Genomic DNA, 23,360 nt, shown 5'->3' with positions numbered 1-23,360 from the left:
CTCCACGCCGGCCGCCCGAGTTTTTAAAGTGGGCGGGCGGCCGCGGCGCCCCACACTCGGGAGTCGCACCGCTCCGGCGTCGCTGCGCTCCCCCCAGCTCTCCTGGGGCGGCCGTACAATCCTCGGCAGTGTCCTGAGACTGTATGGTCATCTCAGCAGCCGCGCCCGCCGGGCCTCCGACTCTTCCAGCTCCCGTCCTTGCAGCCACTTCTTTTTTCTGAACACCCAGACAAGTGACTCCTTTCCAAGGGAAAGAAGAACTTCGGTTCCCTCCTCGCTGTCCCCTTGTCGCGTCTGACAACCTCCACCCACTCCTTTCCCCGACCCCGCCTCCGCGGGCAGGTTCCTCCCCGTCACCTTTCTCCATCCCCTCCCCCGCACCCAGCCGGCCGCCCGCAAACTTCCACCCGACTGTGCGGGGCGCTCGGGACCTGCGAGCTCTTGGCACCTTTAACACCCGCGCTGGCCGCAGGGAGCGGACGAGGGCCACAGCACAGTTAGCGGCTGCAGCCCACACCGGCCGGGGAGTCCAGGTGCTCGGCGTCTCAGAGGGCCACAGCGACAATGACAGCTGACAAGGAGAAGAAAAGGTAAGCGGACGTCCGAGTCGACCCGGGAGCCGGTCCTAGGCGGCCGGGCTGCGCGGGGCCGGCGCGACCCAGAGCGGTCGGCAGAGGAGCGCGGAGAGATCTTCGGGCCCGGGGGTCGGTTTGGAAGGCTTGAAAGGGGAGAGCAGGTGCCGGGTCTGGGGACGCAGACCTGCCACTAAGCAGCGGAAAGTTCTCTGACTCGAAGGAGTCGGGGATCCGCGCGCGCAACGAAGCCCAGAGGCCCAGAGAGGTGTCCCTGGGGGTCGGAAGTGCGCCCGCGGTGCCGTTCAAACTCTCCCATACCTGACCCAGACTGCCGTGGCCGGCGCTCTGAAAGTTTTCTGGTTTGAAGTCTCCGACGTTCTCAGGTCTTGCATCCACGCCTCTTTTCTCCGGATCCCCGGGGTCCTCCAAATGCGCTCCGAGACCCGCGCTGCGCCCCTAACCGACAAGGGGCCGAATGCGGAGCGCCGCGCAAGGACCCGGCAGAGGGTCCCGCTCCCGAGCTCCAGACCCGGCCAAGGCTCGGAGGACCCCCTTCCTGCTCCCCGCACCTCGACTCCGCCGGAGAGTGCGTAGTGCCCCGGAGTGCCCTGCGGGGGCAGGTGTCCTGGAAGGGGATGGCAGTGTTGGGCGTCTGTCTCCTAAGAGGACAGGGAAGGGCAGCCACGACCCGCCCGCCTGCCCTCGCGAGCCTCTCTGGGTGAGAGGCAACTCGGGCCAACTCTCGCTGCCCTCCTGCCCTCTCCCGGCCGCTTTCCGAGTCCGGGCGAGGGTGGGAACGGCGTGGCGGCGCAGCGCTGGGTACGGTCTCGGCCTCCGCGAATGTGCGCGGCTCGCTGCTTGGTCCCCTGTTCCCCCTGTCTCCACCTGTGCTGCCCGCCTCAGCGTCCAGCCCCGTGCTCGGCGGCTGCTCGGCGGGGCTTGGCTGGGATCGAACGCGCGGGGGCAAGAACCGCCTGAGCCGCGGGAGACCAGCGGCTGGCGGCCGTGCAGCGGCGCGGGACGAGGAGGACCGAGCCGCGAAGGGGTGGGGGTGGCTGGCTTGGGGCTCGGTGCCTGGGTTGATTGATTTGCTCTCGTTCCGACTTCCACGGCGGGACCGGAGCCAGAAGCCATGTATGCTCCCGTCGAAAGCGGCGGTTCCCACCTCGGGGCAGCGATAAGGATTTGATAAACCGCAGCGAATCGCGCCGGTCCTGGCCGGGCGCCCAGGTCCTTTACTGCGGATCGCTAGGGGAGGGGTTGGGCCCCGCTCCTCTTCCCCGGCTGCAGTCCCTTCCCCCCAACCCCCACGTCACCGTCGCGCCCCCAGGGGCTCGTGAGGGCCCCCTGAGCCCGCGGCCCGCGCGTCCCCGGGGCCCTCGGGGCGGCCCGGGGGTCTTGCGTCTTCTGAGGGCAGCGAAGCCAGGAAAAGACTTTAAGATTCCCGTGCGTTTTGTAAAGCCAATCGTGATGTCAATAACAATGACGGTACTATCAAAAACCAAAGTAATAGACGGCCCCTCTGCGGCGATCTGAGCTCCCGAGCCCCCGAGGGGACTTAGGGAATATTTTACAACTGCGATGCGATGCGATGCGTATGGGCGAATGTCGCAATCGCCGAGGTGGGGCCCGATGGTAATCTGGACAAATGTGTGAAGCTCCAGCTTCTCCCGCGCGCCTCCGCGCCGCCGGGCTCTGTGCAGCTTGGAGCTGTGCGATAATCGTCGCGAGACGCTAGGGAGCTGGGAAAAAGATTTCGACAGAGCTCCCTCGTTAGCTGGCTGGCGGGGACAAGGAGGGAGCGGGAAGGGCGTTGCGTAATTAGACCCCAAATGGTGGGCGAGAGCGGCTGCTTCAAGAGCTAAAGCGGGTCCTGCCTGCACCCGGTGTAAGCGCCTGGTTGAGTGCCCTCGGCGACCTGCCTGGATTTTTGTGCCGCTGAATGGCAGGGCAAACAGCCTGTCCTTTGCCATCCAGAGTTCCCCCAGGAGTTGTCCAGTTCCTGTTGAACTAATTGTTCTGAGAGGCTTACTTTTCCTGCCTACCTCTGATTCCTGGCCGCAGGCTTCTTTAGGGACCAAGAAGTAGCTAAACTATGAGAGCCAAGACATTGGAAGTTGGTGTGGTCGTGTGTGGTTGTCCTAGCTTTCCTGAGGGCCTCAGAAGAGTGGTGTGAGGCCTCAGCTCTTCCCTGATGATTCTGCCCGTGGGTTCTTAAAAGATCTGTGTTCCTTTGGCTTAGCAGAGCTATTTCTCCCCCGCCCCCCAACACAAGATGGACAGAACATTTGCAAAATTCTTTCTAGCAATGGCTCCTCGGGAAATGGGCAGATTATTTTGTCCCAAAACGTTCATGCGTCGATGGGCATGTTAATGTTTGATGATGATTTTGCTTTCTAAAGGTAGGCTGACTAACTGGCCTCCATGGAAGGTACCACTGTTAACAGTAGTGGGCATTGGCAGTGACATGGCAGATGTCAGAAGCAAAATTGGGTGAGGGTACTGCACTTTCACTCACCTTTTCCTGCACACATCGATCGGGAGTGAAGTGGAGGTCTCATTAACCAGCCAGGATTCTGGATTCTAGGAAGAACTGGAAAGCATGTGGGTGACTCACCTCTGACTTCTGAGTCCTTTCTCTAGGAGAAACAAAGAGCGTGGATGTTCTTAGGTGTGTGGGGATTGGAGAGTGGTTCAGGTAAATGCAAATGAGCTCCTTGAGTAACCCGGGCTCAAAGTCCAGTCCCAAAGCCAGCCCTAGGCCTACGCACCTTCCAGGAGTGCTTCTAAGATATTGCTTAGTGCAGGCACTGCAGGGGAATTGGAGACGTCTGGATCAGAAGTTTTCAAATTGTCTCTCCCTCCCTTCTGACAGCTGAACTTAGTTGTTTCTCTGCTTAAATCACATTAAACTTCATCATTTTTCCTCTGAAGGGAAAAATTTTGCTGGTCTGTTTTTCTAAGTTTAAACATATTTTAAAATAAATATGCCTCCCCCATTTGATATTTGTTTCCATTACATTACCAGAAATGCAGGATGATACAGAATTGATGTAACACATCATTGGTCCTGGTATTAAAATTTTAATTCGTACAGCTTCCACGAAATTCAGAAGAATGCTATGGCCGGGGGTTTTTTGTCTAGCTGCTGTCGAGTCAAGCATTGTTTTATAAGGGACCATGGAAACCATCTATCAAACATTTTTCTTTCTGGATAAGGAAACTGAGGCCCAGAGAACTTAAATAACTGCTTCAGTCACAAGGAAAATTAGTGCTGGGAAGAATCAGAACCTTGGTTTATTACTTTAAATTAAGCATGTATTTTCCAGTTCCCAAAAGGGTACCCCGAGTCCAGAAATGCCTCTAGACAGTGAGGATGATTTCCAAAAGATTAGGGTGCCCTCCCCCATCACATCCTCCCAGCCACTAACCTTATAGAAGAGAGATTTGCTTTTGTAACTATTATAAAAACCTTCAGGCTACAGTAGGAGTGATTTAGTTTGCCTTTGGCAAAACAAAACAAAACAAAAAAACAGAATCAGCAGAGTTGTGCTGGTCCTAGTACCTGTAACTTTAGGAAGTATGAATTCATTGTTTAGTGCTCTCCCTTCATTTCAGTTAGAAAAAATATATTCTTATAGTGGTAGAACTCGTCAAACAAAATCAGTGCAAGGACTGCTCCCCAGTGGAGCAGATTGCTTTGTGAACTTGAGAACATTCAAGCAGTTGCTAGATTGATTCTTGTATTGGGTGAGTTGGCATTTTCACTAGGAGTGAAAATCCTGAGACTACAACAGTTTAATTTGTTTTGAATGTAAATCAGTCTCTCTCCCCTCTCTCTCTCTCTCTCTCTCTCTCTCTCTCTCTCTCTCTCTCTCTGCTCTTTGTCTCTTTCTCCCCCTCCTCTCCCTTCCCCCTGTGTTTGTCATGTGCCTGCCTGTGTGTAGGGTGATTATCAACTTCTAGGAATTTATTGTGTAGAGTGTTTAGAAATAGAAGTAACCAATTAGATAATTCTCAGTGCTCTAGGATTTTGGCTCAATAAAGTTAAAAATACTTGCTGTCATTCCTTATCTCAAGATGAAGACTTTTCCACTTTTCAGGAAATCTTTTCCATCTAGTAGTCTTTTTTTGTCTTTTCCCCAGTTCTGTCCTATACCAGTATGCTAGTTTCCCTTTTCATTTTAGCTAAATGAATCTCCCCTTTTGCTTTCAGTACTGTCCATGGCTGTAGTTCATAACAGACCTGGCTTCTACCAGTATTTTCAAGTCAGCAATGTTTGCTGTCAGGGCCCCAGTGCCCTTTGCTTCCACTCCCCCCGGCCCCCCACTACCATGCTGCCTGTTCTCATGATAGAAACCAGCTCTGATCTTCACACCAAGATATAAATCAACAATGAGTATTGAACATCTACTCCTAATGTGGCTAAAATGCTGAAGAAAAGACTAAAAGTAGGGTATATGGCTCTTATCACCAAGTTACTTAGTCTGATTCAGAAAGAAAAAGAGAGGACCAAGAAAACTTAACTTAAAGTATAAGTTGCTGACAGCTTACATATGATGTGTCTGAAGGAATCAAATATTTCAAAGTTAAAGATGAGGAGCTGTTAGTAGCATTTCATATAGTAATCAGACAATTATTTAAGAGTATTGTGTGTGGTTGAGGGTGGATAGGTTGGTGCCTAGGGTCCCTGGGATCACACAGCGTAGGTGCTGACCACCAACTTAAAGACAGGCTCTGATGGAAGGTCAAAGAGGGAATTCAGTCCATGTGTGGGGCTACTGAAAGTAAAAACAGGGAGGGCTTCTATTGTGTATTCCCTCTCATGTCCTTCAACACCAAAAGGCTCCCCAAATTGGGTGTTAGCTGTTCTTTATACACGTTGGGTGGGAGCATGGAGGAGGGACTCTGGTAAGGCTTCACAGATAATAGGGGTAGAGGATTCTGTTATTGTGTAGAGTGTTTAGAAATAGAAGTAACCAATTAGAAAATTCTCAGTGCTCTAGGATTTTAGCTCAATAAAGTTAAAAATACTTGCTGTCATTCCTTATCTCAAGATGTAGGCTTTTCCACTTTTCAGGAAATCTTTTCCATCTAGTAGTATTTTTTGTTTCGCTGAGTACAACAGTGGAGACAGCTATGACTCCAGGAAGGCCATGAAGGGACAGGAGCTTCTTAGTCAGGCTTTATGAATGGGCTTTAGGGGATGGTGTGCAGATCTCTGAAATTGTGTGCAAGATATTATGTGTGTAAGCAGCTTGCTCTGAAGGAAATCTGTTTAGCTCTCAGTAGCCTTTCAAAGGTCCCAGGATCTGGCAAAGGCAAGCCTGGCTCTTGGATGACTGATTTGGTGACTGGCTTATGTTTCAGGATCTTTATCTTTATTTTATTTCATTATTATTATTTTTGTAGAGACAAGGTCACGCTATGTTGTCCAGGCTGGTCTTAAATTCCCGGGCGCAAGCAATTTTCCCACCTCAGCCTCCCAGAGTGCTAGGGATTAGAGGTGTGAGCTGCCACACCCAGCCTCAGGATCGTTCTGTTGAAGTTCCAGAGTTCTGTTGAAGTCCCAGACGGTTCCTACATTTCCATACTGTCACTGTCTCTCCCTCTTGTAGAGGGGGAGGGAGGTGTGAGCCTGTGGCTCAGCTTAACCTGTCCTGTCCCTGGCTAGCTTGTCTGTCCACCTACATGTCTGCCCTCGGTCATGGAAGGAAAGAGTGCCTAGTGTCCCACACAGGGTTAATCCTGGTGTGATTCATTTTGTGAAGACTTCTAAAAGTGACTGAGAAAATAAATTTATCCTCACATTTTCCACCATCCTCAAGCAGTTATTTGGAGGTCCTTCATGTACCAGGAATGTATGTGTCCTTAAGAGAGATCATACAGACAGTGGGACAGAACAAAAAACTGACACTGAGTCTTACTTGTGCCAGCACTGTCCTCAGAACTTGATGTAGATTAACTCTTTTAATCCTCAAAACAGCCCTGTCGAATAAGCCCTGCTATTATCCCCACTTCACTGATGGGAACACTGGTGTAAGGAAAGGTTAATTACCCAAGGTCATGCAGGTAGCATAGGCAGAACCAGGAGTGGCCTGGGGTCGATTGTCTCCAGAGTCTACACTTAACCACTGGTCCACACGTCCTTCCCTTACCTGAGATGACTATAAAGCATTTAATACCATGCCTGACTCGTGGTAAGCACTCTATCAACGATAACTCCTTTTGTTGTTGTATTTGTAATTACTATAATTACTTTTCTCTTTTGTGACTCATCACTCGTATCAAACCTCACACGCAGATAGGGATTGAAGATCTAAAGGGTGGACTTAGAACTCCTGGAATGTCTTACTTTTCATGGGTTTTCCTCGACTCCAATAGGAGGGGGTTCACTACTGCCCCCAAGAAGTTCAAAGCTTTCTTTCCACTTCCCACCCTTCTCTGGTGGCAAGACTTCAATAATTACTTCAGCCTTCGGACTCCATTGTGCAGGAGAACCCATTAGAAGCTCTTCCTCTGTGGCTTCTGAAGAACCATCTCCAAATCAAGATGCACAGGACTTCCTCTGGCTCTTTTGATCTTTTGAAATCCTGAGCACAGGAAGGAAAGAATGGATGGGGGGATAAAGAATAGCAATGATTGTTGTGATGATAGTCTGCTGCATTTTTATAGAGCCCTTTCTCTGATGAGCCCTGAACCTTCACAGCCATCACACTGTTGGCCTCTGCCATGTGATCCTAGAGGTCCTCCTGAGTCTTCTCAGTGCTGTCAAATGGAATGGCATGGACACGTGTCATAACAGAGAGAGAAGTAAGCCATGTTAGCAGTTGCCTATCACGGTCCCATGCCATGGCCATCCATGGGTGTGTGCCACCAATAGCATCTGTGATTTTCAAGTAGAGGTTGGGCGTAATTTGGTGCCAGTTGTCTGATCCCGCTGTTGGAAGACACAGAACTGATCGGAAAGCATAAAGTCAAGAGTGGCGGGACCTTTGAGATCCCTGGAGTCGAAGAGACAGGTGTGGAATGGATGAGAATGTTACCTGCTTCTAAGTGGCCTGTTTTTTTCTGATTTCTCAAGAAATACTGGTTTGCTTGGCTGCCTTAGGCCACTTGTATGTCACCGAAACTCCTATTATGTGGCGTCACCGTTGAAACTTCACATGTTCCCAGGAGGCACATTTTCCCCCCCAACTTGGAAAGATTCTTCAGTTTTAAAGTTACAAGTCATTTTTACGCCAGGTAATGATGCTGAGAAGCAGAACCTTTTCTCACAAAAATATTTCGGAAAGGGTGGCTGTCAATAAGGAAAATGACCCTATTTACAGATAAATGTATTTGGCATGCATCCATCTGACATTTTCTCAGTTCTACAAAGCCATGAAGGTGAATTGTTAGAAATCTCTTGTGTACCCTCAGTGACTTCCTGAGCACACCCCGCTCCAGGCCGTGGAACCCTCCAATAAAATAAACCTCAGAGGTAAGTGCTAGGAATCATAACAGATTCATGATGCTATGTGGTTAAGTTGTGTTATCAAACACATGGGCGGAGCAATAGGTCCATTCCATTCACGATTGTGATGCTGGAGGTTCACTCCCACTGCCCTCTTGGCTGCTTCCAGATGCTGGGGGTACACCCAGTAGTTAGAGGCTCATCGACTTTGTAACAGCTTTAGTTGAGTTTCTTGGTCTCATCTTTAGTCTGAGGTGTCCTAATGTTGGCCTGTGACTTCCGGGAGTCAGTAGTTGGCTATGAATAAGAAGACACATGGGATCAATCTGAGAACACTCAGAAGCATTTTTTTAATACATCCTTTAAAAGACATCAATTAAAGTATATGCTTATTTTTTGGTAATCATCATTTAAATCACCGTGCTGTGTCTAGTCAAATGCTGTTTTTTTTCTCGCTGTCTCTTGATGTTGTATTAATACAGTATTAAAAAATGCACATATTTTAGTCTTGTTGGAAATGTTTCAGACTGTCACCACGTTGTGTAAGATATGTCTGGCTGCCTCTGGGTAGGGGACAGGAGGAAGGAAGAACAATGCATGTTCCTCACTTTATATTTGGAAATGGCGCTACTGAAAGAAGCAGACCACAGTGTCTGAAGTAAAAACCTAGAAGTGGACCCAGGTGTCTGACGTGAGGCTGGGCCCCTGTGTACCACCTTGGGCTCCTGTTACAAGGTAATGAGCCAGGAGCACAAAAGGGTGGCTCAACACTCAATGCCAACTATTCTCATTACTAATGAGTAATTACTGCAAATATTTACAGGCCTCCTTCCTACCTTTATGACTTCCTGTTGCTGAAGTACTTTGGAGCATTGGGAAAGATTGTCCTGGAAAATACGTCACACACAGTTGCAGGAAAGAGTGCCTTTAAGCACACTGAAAAAAAAAATCAGTGACTTGACTTTGCTTATAAATTCCACGTAGAAACAACAGAAAATTGTGCTGGTTGAGGGGCTGTTTTTGAGAAGCCTTTCTTCTGAATTGCAAGACAATTTTATGAAGAACTTCTGGACTATCAAATATATGGGGAAATGGGACAAATGTTTTTAGAGAGTGTTCTAGAAATAATAGGACTGTGCAAGTTAGTAAAGTAAAATTTAGGGTCGAGAGACAAGTCATTTGATAAACCTTTTATGAACATATTACCCCTACAATATTTTTCTGAATGAAAACAATCATGCTTAATGGAGTGAATTGGGAAATATAAACTACACCATGTGGGGGAATTAGGGAGCTAGAAGAATATTGTCACTGTATAAAGATTCCAAAATAAATCCTCATCATGCTCATTTCCCATCTATTTAGTTAAAAAAGCACTGCAGTGAAACTGCTTTCTCGATAAGTTTCTGTAAAGCACTGTCCCCTCATATTCCTCTCCTGTGTTTCCAAGAGTTCTCAGATGCTATTTTAGAATGGCAGCGTTTACTCCAGCCCTGGCTGAGGTCGACAAAGCTAATTTTGGTGCCCAGGGTAAAGGGGGAGAGAAGTCACGGGCAGAGCCAAAAGGCTTTTCTGATGCCTGGGCTTGGAGCAGCGTGGTGTTACTGGACACACTACATTTCACCTTTAGAACCTTTATGTGTGTGCTTGCACAACAAATGTTTACCCAGATATTAAGATAAGGAAAGTATGAAGGTCACATTTCACTGGTGACAAGGGAACTTCTATAAATGTCACCATATCACTGTACAGTGGGAGTCTGTCTTTTATTCTGTACCTGGGACTTTGGGGGTATTAATGGTAGGTGGGGCGTGGGAGCCAAGGCTCTTCTCGCTTTTTTTTTTACTTTCTTGCCATGGCCACGCTGCTCTTACCTCAGCTGACATGTGCCTCCCATTTAGTGAGGCCCTCTGTTGTGGTCAGGAAGTCAGGGGGACATCCTAGTCTGTGTGGCTAGGCCACCATGGGGCCTTCTGTTCTCTGAAGTCTTCGGGCGTTCCATGGAAATCCGTGCCCCATGCATTTCCCTGTCACCTTCCTGGCTGCCCAGACAATTTTCCTAGCCCCTCAGAGGAGGTTCACATGGTGCCCATCCTGTCTGTTCTAGGACTCCCCAGCAGGATTGCCCTGTCCTTGGAGCACAGAGAGTCTTCCAGTGGAAAGGGATTTCTGTTGTAGATGTGCTTGTTTCTCTTAATGATCTCCAAGGATTAGCTAGACATGCAGTGCTTGAATAAAGACATGGTCCTAGTTTTCTTCTCAATGGCAGCCTATGTGGCAGTGACAACAAGGGACCCCAGCTCCCGCACCCCATTCTCCGTCATTCAATTTGTCTCCTGGGTTCCTGATGCACAAACCTCCTCCTCAGCCCAGGGCAGTGCCCCCATACTCACTCCCACCTCTGTTCCAGACACTAGTTCCTCCATGTGAATGCTTCTTCCCTCATTTCCCACTCAGATAGCTCTCACTTTCCTCATGTTAGCCCAAGCTTCCCAACTTACACAAATCCTCCATAGTAATTCCCACACTGGCGACCCCAATCCATGCATTACTAGCTTTTGTCTGCCAAAGAGCCTGCTTATATTTCTTTGTTATTTAATGGCATTTTACTCGTTCTTGCCTTTCCAATAATATTGTACATTGCTGAAGGGAAAAGATGTCTAATTTTCTGATATGTGCCCTATAGTACCTTGCTTTTTTCTTTTTTTGACTCTGAAATTATGTTTAGTTTTTTAAAAAGTCATAGAGTTACTTTGTTGATGTCCCTTGGGTTACTTGGAAAGTCTGTGTCTTGGGCTGTGCTTTCCCTGTTCATATAGGTTTAAGGCCTTTACTTTTTTCTCTTTATAAAGAAAGAAAAAATTGGGGTGAACCACAGGCAGATCTTGTGGCTACATGAGTTTACATCAAATGCAGACATCAGGCTAGGATTATGTCAAAGCTTTACTTCAAGAATGTCCTGTACACTAAGGCAACACCAGCCAAACAGCAAAGTACTCCAGCTTCATCTCAAAGCTAGAAAGCCAGATAGGAAAGTTGTGCAAGAAGGTACCAACCCTCAGTTCAGAGCCCGTCTTCCTTGGGAAGCCTTCCCTGATTAGCTGCATATTGGTTATTCCTGTGTTTGGATACAGTCTTCAGTCTGCATCTTGTTATTTGTATGATGCTTTTATAACTTGCTTTTGAGGGTGTGTGTGTTGACCTGTCCCTGATCACCACTCAGGTGGTAAGCAATTCAAGAGCAGGGACCTGGTCATCTTCCTCCATTCTTCCTTTCCACGGCATTCAGAATAGAGGTCTATTTAGGTGCTCAGTAACTGTCTGTAGACTGAGTAGTTCTATGTTAAGAACTTTAGAGCTGGGCTCGGTGGCTCAGCCTGTAATCCCGTGCCTTGGGAGGCTGAGGTGAGTGGATTGCCTGAGCTTGCGGGTTCGAGACCTGCCTGGGCAGTGAGACCTCATCTCTACAATAAATCAAAACATTAGCCGGGCATGGTAGCGTGTGCCTGTAATTCCAGCTACTTGGAAGGCTGAGGCGGAAGGATCACCGGAGCCCAGCAGGTGGTGGCCGGGAGCGGTGGTCGGGAGCGGCCACTGCACTCCAGTCTGGGCAACAGTGAGACTCCAACTCAAAAAAACCCCAAAACTTTAGGAGTTTGGTGAGGAGGATTGGAAGCACAGGAAGACAGCTTGCTCAGATCAATTTAAACTATCCTCATTGGATATCCACCATGCAGGTAGCCAGGTTTATGGGGATGCACGTCACTGTGTGTAAATGTTGAGAGGTTCCCTACCAAATTCAGCGGCCCTGCTACACAGCAAGGTTACAAAGAGGCATTAGATGGACCCTGAACTTAGGTCTCCTAAAATGATTTGTTTAAAAGCAGTGTAAGACGGTTTATGCTAATGGGTGTTCTAGCCTCATCTTTATGATGTTGCCATCTTGTTAGGAGTCAAAACAAGCTCAGATAAAACGTCAGCAAACAGCGGAAGATTGATAGTAACTGAGAGTGAATAAGGGTGAATAGATCCTGTGTGCCGGGAAGAGTTAGAAAGGGAAGTGATTAGCATAGATTAGAAGGAGGTTTAGTGGAGGAGTGTGAAGAAGATTAGGTCAAGTTTGGATAGACAGATGGGTATGGGGCAATCCAGGAGAGGTGAACAGTACAAGTAAAATGAAGAGGCAGGAATAAACAGGGTGTGCACGCCAGGCTGGTGAGCTGGCTCCTTCCAGCACTGAATGTGGAACTCTGTAAGCAAATAGGAAAAGAGGACCAGGCCTCGGCTGGTGTTGGGCAGTTTAGGGACAGGCCTCTCTGAGTCAAGTTGTGATGAAATCTTTGGGCTGCCTTGGGGCTAGGAGAGCAATGCATTCCTCTTTTGGAACAGGAGACGCTGTTCAGGGCACCCCATTGTCCTTCCATCCAGGAGTGTGCCTCCAGTATGAGCACCAAAGGGTGGCTGGAGGAGGCCATGGTTATCTTCGATCATATTGACCTCAGGGCTCCCCCGTCATAGCTCTTAGGAAATCAGTCATCTGTGAATGCGCCTGAATCACTTGGGTATATATTTCTTTTTGGCCCACACCACCCCTCCGCATAATAAATGCCATGTATGAGTCTCCCAGTGTGCAGAGTGGGAGCTGGAAGAGGACAGCTTGCTGTATCCCAAAATAGTAGTGACCCTCATCCCCAGGTTCACGATCTGATAATAAAGCCTTTGTCTGCTTGATGGTTGATAAGGCTTTCATTCCCTTCCTTCTTACCCTTTCTCCTTCCAGAGTCTAGGTTTTGCATCTCATCAAAATAGAAAGACAGGAAAGTCCCTTCAACACCCCACTATGTGTAGGGAATGAGACAGCCAAGGCAGACCATCCCTTTTGTCAATCTCTACCAGTAACTGTTCATCGCATGCCCTGAATGGAACACTGTGGCTGGGCTATTCCTTGACCTCCTTTCCTGGTATTTGGCCATACCATTCCCTAAAGTCTTAGCTCTGATGTTTTGGGGCTGATGCTGCCAGAAGACAAAAAAGAAAAAGAAGCCTTCTTTCTGGAGTCACCTGAGTAGGGCAGCTGGGGTTTCTTATCTCCCCCCAGCAGCTTTCCTCTGGAGGAATTTAGAAGCACTTAAGGTCACAGCTGAACATTTGTAGGCCAGGCCTTGGCCAGAGAGCCCAAATCACTGGCGAAGATCTCACTCCAGAGACCTGCAGAGGCCAGGGATTCTTGTCCAAGTCACATTAGCTCACCTTGTCCAATGGTACTTCCAGGGAGACTATAGCTTCTGAATGTACTTGGCTTAGAATTTATCCTCAGAGCGACAACTGCCTATCTGGTCTCTTATTCTTTTTCTATCCCCGCAGTAATCAGGCAGGATTGGTTGGTTCAGCAGTTTGCTCCATAATCGTTCTCTCTGCAATGCCCTCCTTGCAGGCTGCTGAGCATCAGGCCTAAGCCCAGGGAAGGCCCCTCTGGAGCCAGGTAGAGAGGAGCTGGGACTGTCAGAACCAGGAGGGGATTGCAGGCACCAGAGAGCTTCAGAGCACAGTGCAGCCCAGCCCAGCCAACAGCTGTCCATGGCCTTGGGGATTCCCTGATGCCCTGGACGTTGCCTCAGGGACACTACCTCCTAGGCCAGAAAGTAGTATTTACCCATATCTTCCCATGGCTAGAAATTTGAATCTAGCACCTCCTTCACAGCTCGAGGCAGGCCTCAGGTAGGAAGAGGAAGATGTCCTAATCAGGTGAATCTGTGACTAGAGTAAACACAAAACCTGTGAGTGTGGGCACGCCTATTCCTTTGTAGTTGTTTCTTTTCTCTTCCTTTGAGAAGTAAAAAAAATCCATTTGAAAAATTCCAACTTTGCCTCTGCTGAGTGCCTTGTTTAGTGAGATGATGGCACCTGGGCACACCTGAAGGTGGTGTGGTCACTGTGGCCTCTGGCCAGCTCCAAGCCTTGAGAAAGCCTGGTGACCAGAGAACCCAGGCAGAAAGGAGTCTGAGGAGACAATGAGCACTGATTCCTTCTTTCTTCAGCCACCCTTCTGAGCACATTCAAAGCCATTTCTCACCCTCCAGCTCAACAGAAGCCTTGTGATTCTAGGTTACCTGTAGCCCCTTGTATGGGCCCTGATACTACAGTGGTAGCCACAACAATTTAACTCTTCTTGAGTTAAATCTTCAGGGTAAAGGCAGAATGCATGTTTATTTTGGAGAGGGACAAACTTTCACCCACTTGAATTTCTTTGCCTCCAAAATTAGTGTCAGGATGACCACAAGGGTTCTGTGTTCCTTGGCCTTTGTCTTGCCAAGCAGTTCATAAATGTTCCCGTGTCACCTTCCCTTTTTTTATGTCCTGGCAAAGCCGGTCTCCACATGAGGTTCAGAGGAGGTCTCAAAAGTCTCTAGGAGTTTGAAAGACTACTCTAGGTCTTTCTCTGATGTGTGTGACCTAGGACAGGTAATTTAATCTCTCTGCATGTTTCCCATTCCTAAGTGGGATTAGACATACTCGCTGCTTAGAGTACTATTATAAGATTGAAATCAACTAGAATGTCAATAAAACTGTGCATTTTCAAAGTATGTTTTAAAAATCACTTTTATAGCCATTATCTCAATAGAAAGACCTTTGAAAAGTATAAAGTGCAGACCTGCAAGGCATCATTATTAGCAAGTACAGTAATATAATCATTAGGCACATTATTGCTTGTTGAAGCGATTTGACTACAGTTGGAAGAGAACCTTAACTGTCAGGGGAGAGGGGGTGGGTTTGGCAGTTGAGGGAAACTGCTAGGGGAGAGAGGGGCATACCTCATCAACAAGGGTACCTGCATAATCAATATTTGTATACCTAACCCTGAATTGTACCCCACATCTTTATAATAAATAATAATAATAATAAATAAAAGCAAAAATAAGGCTGGGTGCGGTGGCTCACGCCTATAATCTCAGCACTTTGGGAGGCCAAAGTGAGAGGATTGCCTGAGCTCATGGGTTCGAGACCAGCCTGGGTAACTTGGCGACACCTCATTTCTACAAAAACAATAACAAAAAAATTAGCTGGTCATGGTGGCACATGCCTGAAGAAAAAAAAAAAAAGAAGGTTAAAGGAAACTCTTGCTTGCAGGCCTTGAAATTTCCCTCCTGGATTGGCTTTTCAGAATTATGGAATTTTGCCAATAATGCTCTTAGGGTATGAGTTATTTTTTTGCCCATACCCTGAGATGTGAGGAGATCTGAAAACACCAAGAGACCAAGGAAACTTTCAGGACTCCTGGTAAATGGTTTGATCTCACATATGCCCCATTCCCTGTCTGGCCGGTTCCCCCATCACTTGTGGAGGTGAAGAGGATTCATGCCAGCTGTCGTCCTAGCAAGAATGGGAATTCGTTTTCAGGTTAACACGCCCAGATCTCTAAACCCAAAGAGCTATATCCACATACTAAGTCTACTTAAGTCCTACTTGTTGCTTTGTGTCTCATGAGCAAGATCTGATTGCAGGCTCCTAAAGTTTAGAATAAGTGACTTGCCCAAAGTCTTTAAGAGGTCAAACTATTGAAAGGAATATCTAGAAACAGAGAGAGTACTAACGCCTAGAAGATACCTTGACTTCCTAATATCATTAGAAGTGGGAAAGAGGCTTGGAGTCTAAAAGTCTGTTGTGAGATGAGACATGGAAGGTCACTCAACTCTGGCCTCAGATCCATCATCTGTAACATCTCTGACACCTCTTGTGCCTTCCTAAGCTTATTCCTCTCTTGATCTCACCCATGAGACTGGCCAGCTGACTTTGGTCTTCAGGTCTCACTTAAATATTGCCACCTCAGGGAAGTCTTTTCTGACCTTCCTTGGTTAGTCTCCATCCTGTTCTTTTTTTTTCAGTTGGAGTCTCATTCTATCACCTAGTCTAGAGTGCAGTGGCATGCCCGCGGCCACTACAGCCTTGACCTGCTGGGCTCAGGTGATACTTCCACCTCAGCCTTCCAAGTAGCTGGAACTACAGGCACGTGCCGCCATGCCTGACTAATTTTTTAAAAAGATTTATTGTAGAGATGAGGTCTCACCAAGTTGCCCAGGCTGGCCTCGAACCCATGGGCTCAGGCAATCTCACCTCAGCCTCCCAAAGTGCTGGGATTATAGGTGTGAGCCCCCGTGCCCGGGCTTTTTTTTTTTTTTTTTTTAAGAACACTTCCCACATATTGTAGTTTATTTATTTGCTTATAATCTGTCACCCCCACTCCCTCCAGTTTGTAAGCTCCATGAAGGCAGGAACTATGCATTACACACTTGCCATCATATCCTCAGCATTTGAGATACTGCCTGGCCCATATGAGGTGCTTCTGAAATATTTTTGAAGTGAATTATTCCAGGGTTGTTGAGTCTTTGTCCTCAGTGTTATAATTTTTTTCTTTTATTTTATCTTATCTTTTGAGTCAGGGTCTCACTCTGTCACCTAGGCTGGCTTGCAGTGGCACAATCACGGCTCACCACAGCTTTGGCTTCCTGGACGCAGGCGATCCACCCTCCTCAGCCTCCCAAGTAGCTGGAACTACAGGTACACACCAGCATGCCCGGCTAATTTTTTATTTTTTGTAGATATGGAGTCTCACTATATTCCTCAGTCTGATCTCAAACTCCTGGGCTCAAGCTTCCCAAAGTGCTGGGATTACAGGCTTGAGCCACTGTGCCCTGCCCAACATTATCATTTCTTATATTTGTTCAGTGCTTAATTTTTTCCAAAGCTCTTGATGGAGATCATTTTCGTCATATAACTCAAACAATTGAGGCACAAAAATGTGATCACAAAGGCAGAAAATGGCAGTGCCTACGTGAACGGCTCCCAGCCCTACACTCTTTCCATGGGTCTGTGTTGTCTCTCTTGGCACCGTATTTTTCTGTCGTGGTGATGTTATTGTTTGTCTTATTTGGCAGTGTTTACACCGGAGGAGTAGAGGCCATTGTGAGTTGGTGGCGTCTGGAAATACACAACAGAGTCCCAAGAGAATGCCACTGTCGGTTCATACCACAGTTAGCAATTGTCAGGCCAGGGGCAGTGATTGGGAGGGTGCCACTCCCTATGTGGCCGGTTCTGTGTGTTGAAATACCATGGCCTGCCCCTCCATAGAGGCCAAGGGGCATGGGGGTCCTAGGACCACAGACGCCTTCTGCCCAGCCCTGGCTATCCCTCTACTCACATCTAGGCCCTTTTTGCTTAGGAAAAATGTACTTTTTGTGTGTCTAGTAGAATTCCTGTGGCCTGCTGGACAGGCAAAACAAGTGCTAACCAGCCAGATAACCTCTTTGGGCCTCAGTTTCTCCACCTTTAAAATGGACTAGAAGATGGAAACCAGACAAAATAGGTACACAGATCCCTTCTAGGGTTCTAGCTCCATTGTGAAGTGAGTTTCAAGTGGAGCCTGGTTCTGACTCCTGTTTCCAGGTGCACCCTTAGGAGAAGGAAGGTGGAAGACAAAAGATGATCAGTGGAGGGGCTGGAGAAAGGAACTCCCGTTCTCCAAGAAGAGGAGATGGTGTTGGAGGGGAGAGGCAGAGACTTGGGAGTCACTGTTGGCATGGCCCAGCCCACTTCCATGTCAGTAGCAGGATCTCCATCCTCAAGAGGGATGTGGGCTGAGGTGAGACAGAAGATGGGCTGCACAGTGGTTTCTACAGAAGGGGGTGGCTGTGTTAGCAGGAGGGGCAGGGTCTCCATCTCCCTATGCCAGGCAGAAGGAAGCAGGCTGCTGAGTGGGCGGAGGGCTTTATTATGACTATGATTCATACATATATGAATGCATCTAGAGTGCTCAGGACAGATAGTGACCTCAGACGGCTGACACGAGCAGTGTCCTCCAGTCTGAGGCAGGGAGAGAGACGACTGAGCTAGAGAGCTGGTGGCCATGAGAGGAACACATTGAAAATTACTGAATGAAGTCATATTGTACTGGGGCAGGGGGGTGGTGGTGTATGTGGGACAGAGGTGAGTCATGATACTTAAGTGTTGGGGAGTCACCTTGAACCTGGGCCAGAGGAGTAGAAATATTGGGACTTGGGTTTATCTGCCTCACATCAGGTACATCCAGTTCTGGATGGCCGCCCACTGGACGGAGACACGAGGTGGACGGCTCTCCTCTGTTACCCTGGGAAGGCTTTCTGCGGGCTTCGGCCGTACTGAGCAAAGTCCGCTTGTTCACTGGAGTTCACACAGACTCCTTGCCAGGCCTGCCCAGAATCCTGTCTCCTCTGACTTCCTGTGCTCTTGCATAATATTTCCTTGCTTCTTGAATGGCTGGCCCCGGCGCTGGAGCAGCAAACTGACGCTGCTGGCCGGGGGATGGGGAGGTAGGGGGATGGGAGGAAGGAGGATGTGGTGGGAGCACAGGGATGTGTGAATGTCACCCAGGGGTGCTCTGGGCCCCAAGGGTGGTGGAAGGCAGGAGGGGTAGCACCCCCTCCCCAGATTGTTTTTGGAAGGGAGTCAGGGAGACCCTGCGAGCATGTTCACACATATGTCTACCTCTAGTGAGTTGTCCTCCTGTAAAATTATTTTTTTAAGAAGCTGTTTTCTTCTGATTATCAAAAAAAAAAAACTTGTTCCCCATAATAAGTCATAGTAAAAGAAGGCATAGAGATAAAAATAAAAATCACCAAAATTCCACCACCCAGAGATAACACTGGTGAACACACTTTCTTCTATATAGTAAATATGGATATACAATTACAGAATACAGGCATACCTTGGAGATATTGTGGTTCGGTTCCAGACCACTGCACTAAAGCAAATATTGCAGTAAAGTGAGTAAATTTTTTGGTTTCCTAGTGCATATGAACTTTATGTTTACACTATACTGTAGTCTAAGCATAATAGCATTATGTCTAAAAACCAGTGTACATACCTTAATTAAAAATACTCTATCACTAAAACATGCTAATGGTCTTCTGAGCCTTCAGTGAGTTGTAATCCTTTTGCTGGTTTTGCCTCAATGATGATGGCTGTGACTGGTCAGATGGTGGTTGCTGAAGCTTGGGGTGGTAGTGGCAGTTTCTTAAAATAAGAATACAGTGAAGTTTGTCCCACCGATTGACTCTTCCTTTCCCAAAAGATTTCTCTGCAGCGTGCCATGACGTTTGATAGCGTTTTACCAAGAGTAGAACTTCTTTCAGTGTTGGAGTCAGTTATCTCAAACCCTACCGCTGTTTTACCAACTCAGTTCACATAGTATCCTAAATCCCTTGTTGTCATTTTCACCAGGAGTAGGTTCCATCTCAAGAAAGCCCTTGTTTTCCCATCTGTAAGAGGCAACTCCTCATCTGTTCAAGGCTTACCATGAGGTTGCAGCAGTTTAGTCCCATTTTCAGGCTGCACTTCTCATTCTAGTTCTCTTGCTGTTGCCACCCCATCTTCAGTGACTTCTTCCAGTGAAGTATCACACCTCTCAAAGTCATCCAGGAGGGCTGGCGTCAACTTCTTCTAAATTCCTGTTAATCTTGATATTTTGACCTCCTCCCATGAATCATGAATGTTCTTGAATGGTGAATTTTTTTTAGAAGCTTTTCAATTTACTTTGCCCAGATCCACCAAAAGAACCACTGGGTTGGGCAGCTACAATGTTATAAGCTGTATTTCTTAATTAATAAGACTTGAAAGTTGAAATACTCCTTTACCCATGGGCTGCAGAATGGATGCTGCGTTAGCAGGCATGAAAACAACATTCGTCTCCTTATACATCTTCATCAGAACTCTTAGGTGACCAGGTGCATTCTCAATGAGCAGTAATATTTTGGAAGGGATCTTTTTTTCTGGGCAGTAGGTCTCAACAATGGGCTTAAAATATTGAGTAAACCATGCTATACACAGACGTGCTATCAACTAGGCTTTATTGTTCCATTTAAAGAACACAGGCAGAGTAGATTTAGCATAATTGTGAAGAGCTCTAGGATTTTCTGTCTAAAGCTTAAAGTCACCAGCTGCATTAGCCCATAACCACAGAGAATCAGCTTGCCCTCTGAAACTTTGAAGCAAGCCATTGATTTCTTCTCTCTAGCTATGAAAGTCCTAGATGACATCTTCTTTCAATAGAAGGCTGTTTCATCTACATTGAGAATCTGCTGTTTAGTGTAGCTGCCTTCATCAATGAGCTTAGCTGGCTCGTCTGGATAACTTGCTGCAGCTTCTCCATCAGCATATGCTGCTTCACCTTTGCACTTTTGTGTTATGGAGACCACTTATTTCCTCAAACCTCATGATCTAGCCTCTTCTGGCTTCTGACTTTTCTTTTTTTTGTAATGAGAAAGCAATATTTATTGAGAGGACAGAAAAGCTCCCATGGCAGGAAGGGACCCGAAGGGGTTGCCCTGACTTTTTCCTGCAGCTTCCTCTCTGGTCTCAGCCTTCATAAAATTGAAGAGAGTTAGGGCCTTGCTCTGGATTGGGCTTTGGCTTGAGGGAATGTCACGGGTGATTTGATCTTCTATCCAGACCACTAGAACCTTCTCCCTATCAGCAATAAGGCTGTTCTACTTTCTTATAATTTGTGTGTTTACTAGAGAAGCCCTTTTAATTTGCTTCAGGAACTTTTCCTCTGCATTCACAAGAGACCTAGCTTTTGGCCTGCCTTGGCTTTAGACATGCTTTCCTCACTAAGCTTAATCATTTCTGGTTTCTGATTTAAAGTAAGGGACATGTGACTTTTCCTTTCACTTCAACCCTTAGAGGCATTATAGGGCCAAATTTCAATATTATTGCATCTCAGGAGATAGAGAGGCCCGAAGAGAGGGAGAGAGACAGGGAGCAATCAGAACAGACAACAATATTTATTAAGTTTGCCATCTTATCTAGGTGAGGTTTTTGGTGCCCCCAAACAAAATAATAACATTAAAGATCCAGATCACCATGACAGGTATAAGAATCATGAAAAGGTTTGAACTATTACGAGAGTTTCCAGAATGTGACATAGAGACTGGAAATGAGCACATGCTGTTGGAAAAAATGGCACTGATAGACTTGCTTGAGGCAAGGTTGCCACAGACCTTCAATTTGTACAAAATGCAATGTCTGTGAAGCCCTAGAGAGTGAAGCACCATAAAACGAGGTATGTCTGCATCGTCATGTTATATGCTGTTGTGCAAATGCAGTTGCTCCACAGTAATATGTCAGAACTATCACGACACCAAGATTTAATAAATATCTGTTAAATTCTGCTTATAGAGGTATCTTCATGGACATCAACATGTCCAGGTTCAGAAAACAAGCTACAACAAGCCTAAAGATTATTTTCACATCTGAAAAGCTGCATGTCTCCTATATTTCTGACCAATGTGTTAACTCTGGAGTCTCAGAAATAACTACAAAATAAAAGGTTATGTGCCTTTCTCTAGGCTTAGAATAATTCACTTGATTATATAGGAAGAGGCTGCAATGATGACAGCTTCCAGGGCTGGGCCCGTTCTCACTGGGTAAAATGATCTCCCAATATGGCCCATGTGTCTGCTTTGAGCAAGGAGCACTAGCTGGTAGAACGGGTATTTCTTCAGTGGCGTTCATGTGACCAAAATTTCAAATAAGCTCCATTTCAAGTTTTTTTGTTTTTTTGAGTCCGAATCTCATTCTGTCGCCCAGGCTGAAGTACAGTGGCATGATCACAGCTCAGACTCATCTCGGCCTCAAACTCCTGCTGGGCTAAGTGATCCTTCCACCTCAGCCCCCCATGTAGCTGGGGACTACAGGTGTGTGCCACTACACCTGGCTGATTTCTTGTAGAGAAGAGGTCTTGCTATGTTGCCCAGACTGGTCTTGAACCTCTGTCTCAGGTAATCCTCTCACCTCTGCCTCCCAAAGTGCTGGGATTACAGGTGTGAGCCACTGCACCCTGCTCATTTCAAGTTTTAATTGGTATTGCTCTCCTGAAATTTTGTGACACAATGCATGTCTTTAAAAAGATATCCTTTGTTCTTTATAACAGTAGCATTTTCACAATACTGAAAACTTTATTTTTAATAGTTTTTTAAAAAATATATTTTATTTATTTGCTTTTAAATATTTTTTTCTTTATTTCAATAGCTTTAGGGAGGACAAATAGTTTTTGGTTACATGATTGCATTGTGAAAACTTTAACAAATATATAGTATCATTCAGATTTGCTTAGAGTTGGAAGATTATTTTTAAAAGCCAACAGTGTAGCTGAAAAAGATACTATCAGCACAGTGTTTTATCTCATCCCCGAAAGTTGTATATTTTTAAGGGTTGTGATTAGTTTTTTCTCTTCTGTTGCTGATGGTGGTGGGAAGTGTGGCATAGATTTATAATAAACTTTAACATAGTGATGATTATTGTTCTTTCTGGAGCCAGGGGTCTGCACCATGTGCTTATTGTCTTTGATTCATTTTAAAACTGGATTGAGTATTTCTTTGTTTTATTCAGAAGTTTCAGTATGAGGCTGGGGATAATTGCTTGTGGTTGAGAATTGCTTGTTAGGTTTACTTTTTAGTCAAGACAAATTGTTTTCTAAAACTCTCTGTCTCAAATTATTTTGTCTAAATCAAAAAGTGTGAAAATGCCAGTCAGTTTAAACACATTTATCTAAAAGTTCTCAGATATCTTTAAAAATGAAATTCGTAACAAAATTTGGCAACAGCGGAATCCAAGGATTTTACTTCATTTTGTTTATAGTTGTCTGCTCTCCAGGCAAATGATCTATCAAAACAATTTGCATAATTATAGTCTCTCCTTCAATTTATTCACCCCGGACTTCTTTTTCTAGAATTACTGGCCAGACTGTGATTACATCAATTTTCTTAACTCTGTATTCCTGAGGAATGAAGATGGGAATAGGAGTTAAAGAGAGGAAATAATAATCTTTGCCTGCTTTTCAAAGCTTTCGATGTGTAGAAGTTTTGCAAGTAGGTTTTATAATTTTCCCCTTACCTAGTCATTACCTGACTTTGGTGGGGTCCTTGCCCTGGGTGCACACTGGGGAGTGGAAAGGGCAGCACGACTGAATGGGTCCTCAGAATTATGAAACAGGACTTTGTGGAAATTGACACTTCTGTACCATGAGCATGGAGCTGCTGTTGGCATGGCAACTTCTACGTGGAAAAGCGCACGGCGCTTGCAGATGACTTTTGCAGTCCTCTGTGTTAATTTGATAAATGGCTTTTTTAATAGTAGTTTGTGGGCTAATGGAAAGATCGAAGCAAACCTTCATTAACAGGAAAGAGGATGGGGATTTTGAAGCCACTGGGTGAAGACGCCAGAGAGCCACAGCCAAATCTCCATTTTTAGCCGAGTGTCTCTTTTTCACAGCAGATATGCTTGGAGTGTGACCAGC

The 23,360-nt window shown here is 46.5% G+C and overlaps 1 protein-coding gene across 2 annotated transcripts in view; it reads left to right on the top strand.

Annotated features, from left to right (window-relative positions):
- Positions 1 to 23,360, top strand: part of EPAS1 (endothelial PAS domain protein 1) — a 90,299-nt gene that overhangs the window by 736 nt on the left and 66,203 nt on the right. Inside the window, exon 2 of one of the 2 annotated variants that reach the window (XM_021710438.1) lies at positions 386 to 590. In XM_021710438.1, the coding sequence (XP_021566113.1) occupies positions 565 to 590 (26 nt within the window). In that variant the 5' untranslated portion in view covers positions 386 to 564. Of the gene's footprint in view, positions 1 to 385; positions 591 to 23,360 lie in introns of those variants that run through there. The other variant, XM_008054044.2, reaches the window with a different exon arrangement.

Source organism: Carlito syrichta, unplaced genomic scaffold, assembly GCF_000164805.1.
Source record: "Carlito syrichta isolate Samal-C Ts95f unplaced genomic scaffold, Tarsius_syrichta-2.0.1 Scaffold288978, whole genome shotgun sequence".
Lineage (NCBI taxonomy): Eukaryota > Metazoa > Chordata > Mammalia > Primates > Tarsiidae > Carlito > Carlito syrichta.
This window is presented reverse-complemented; position numbering and strand designations above follow the sequence as displayed.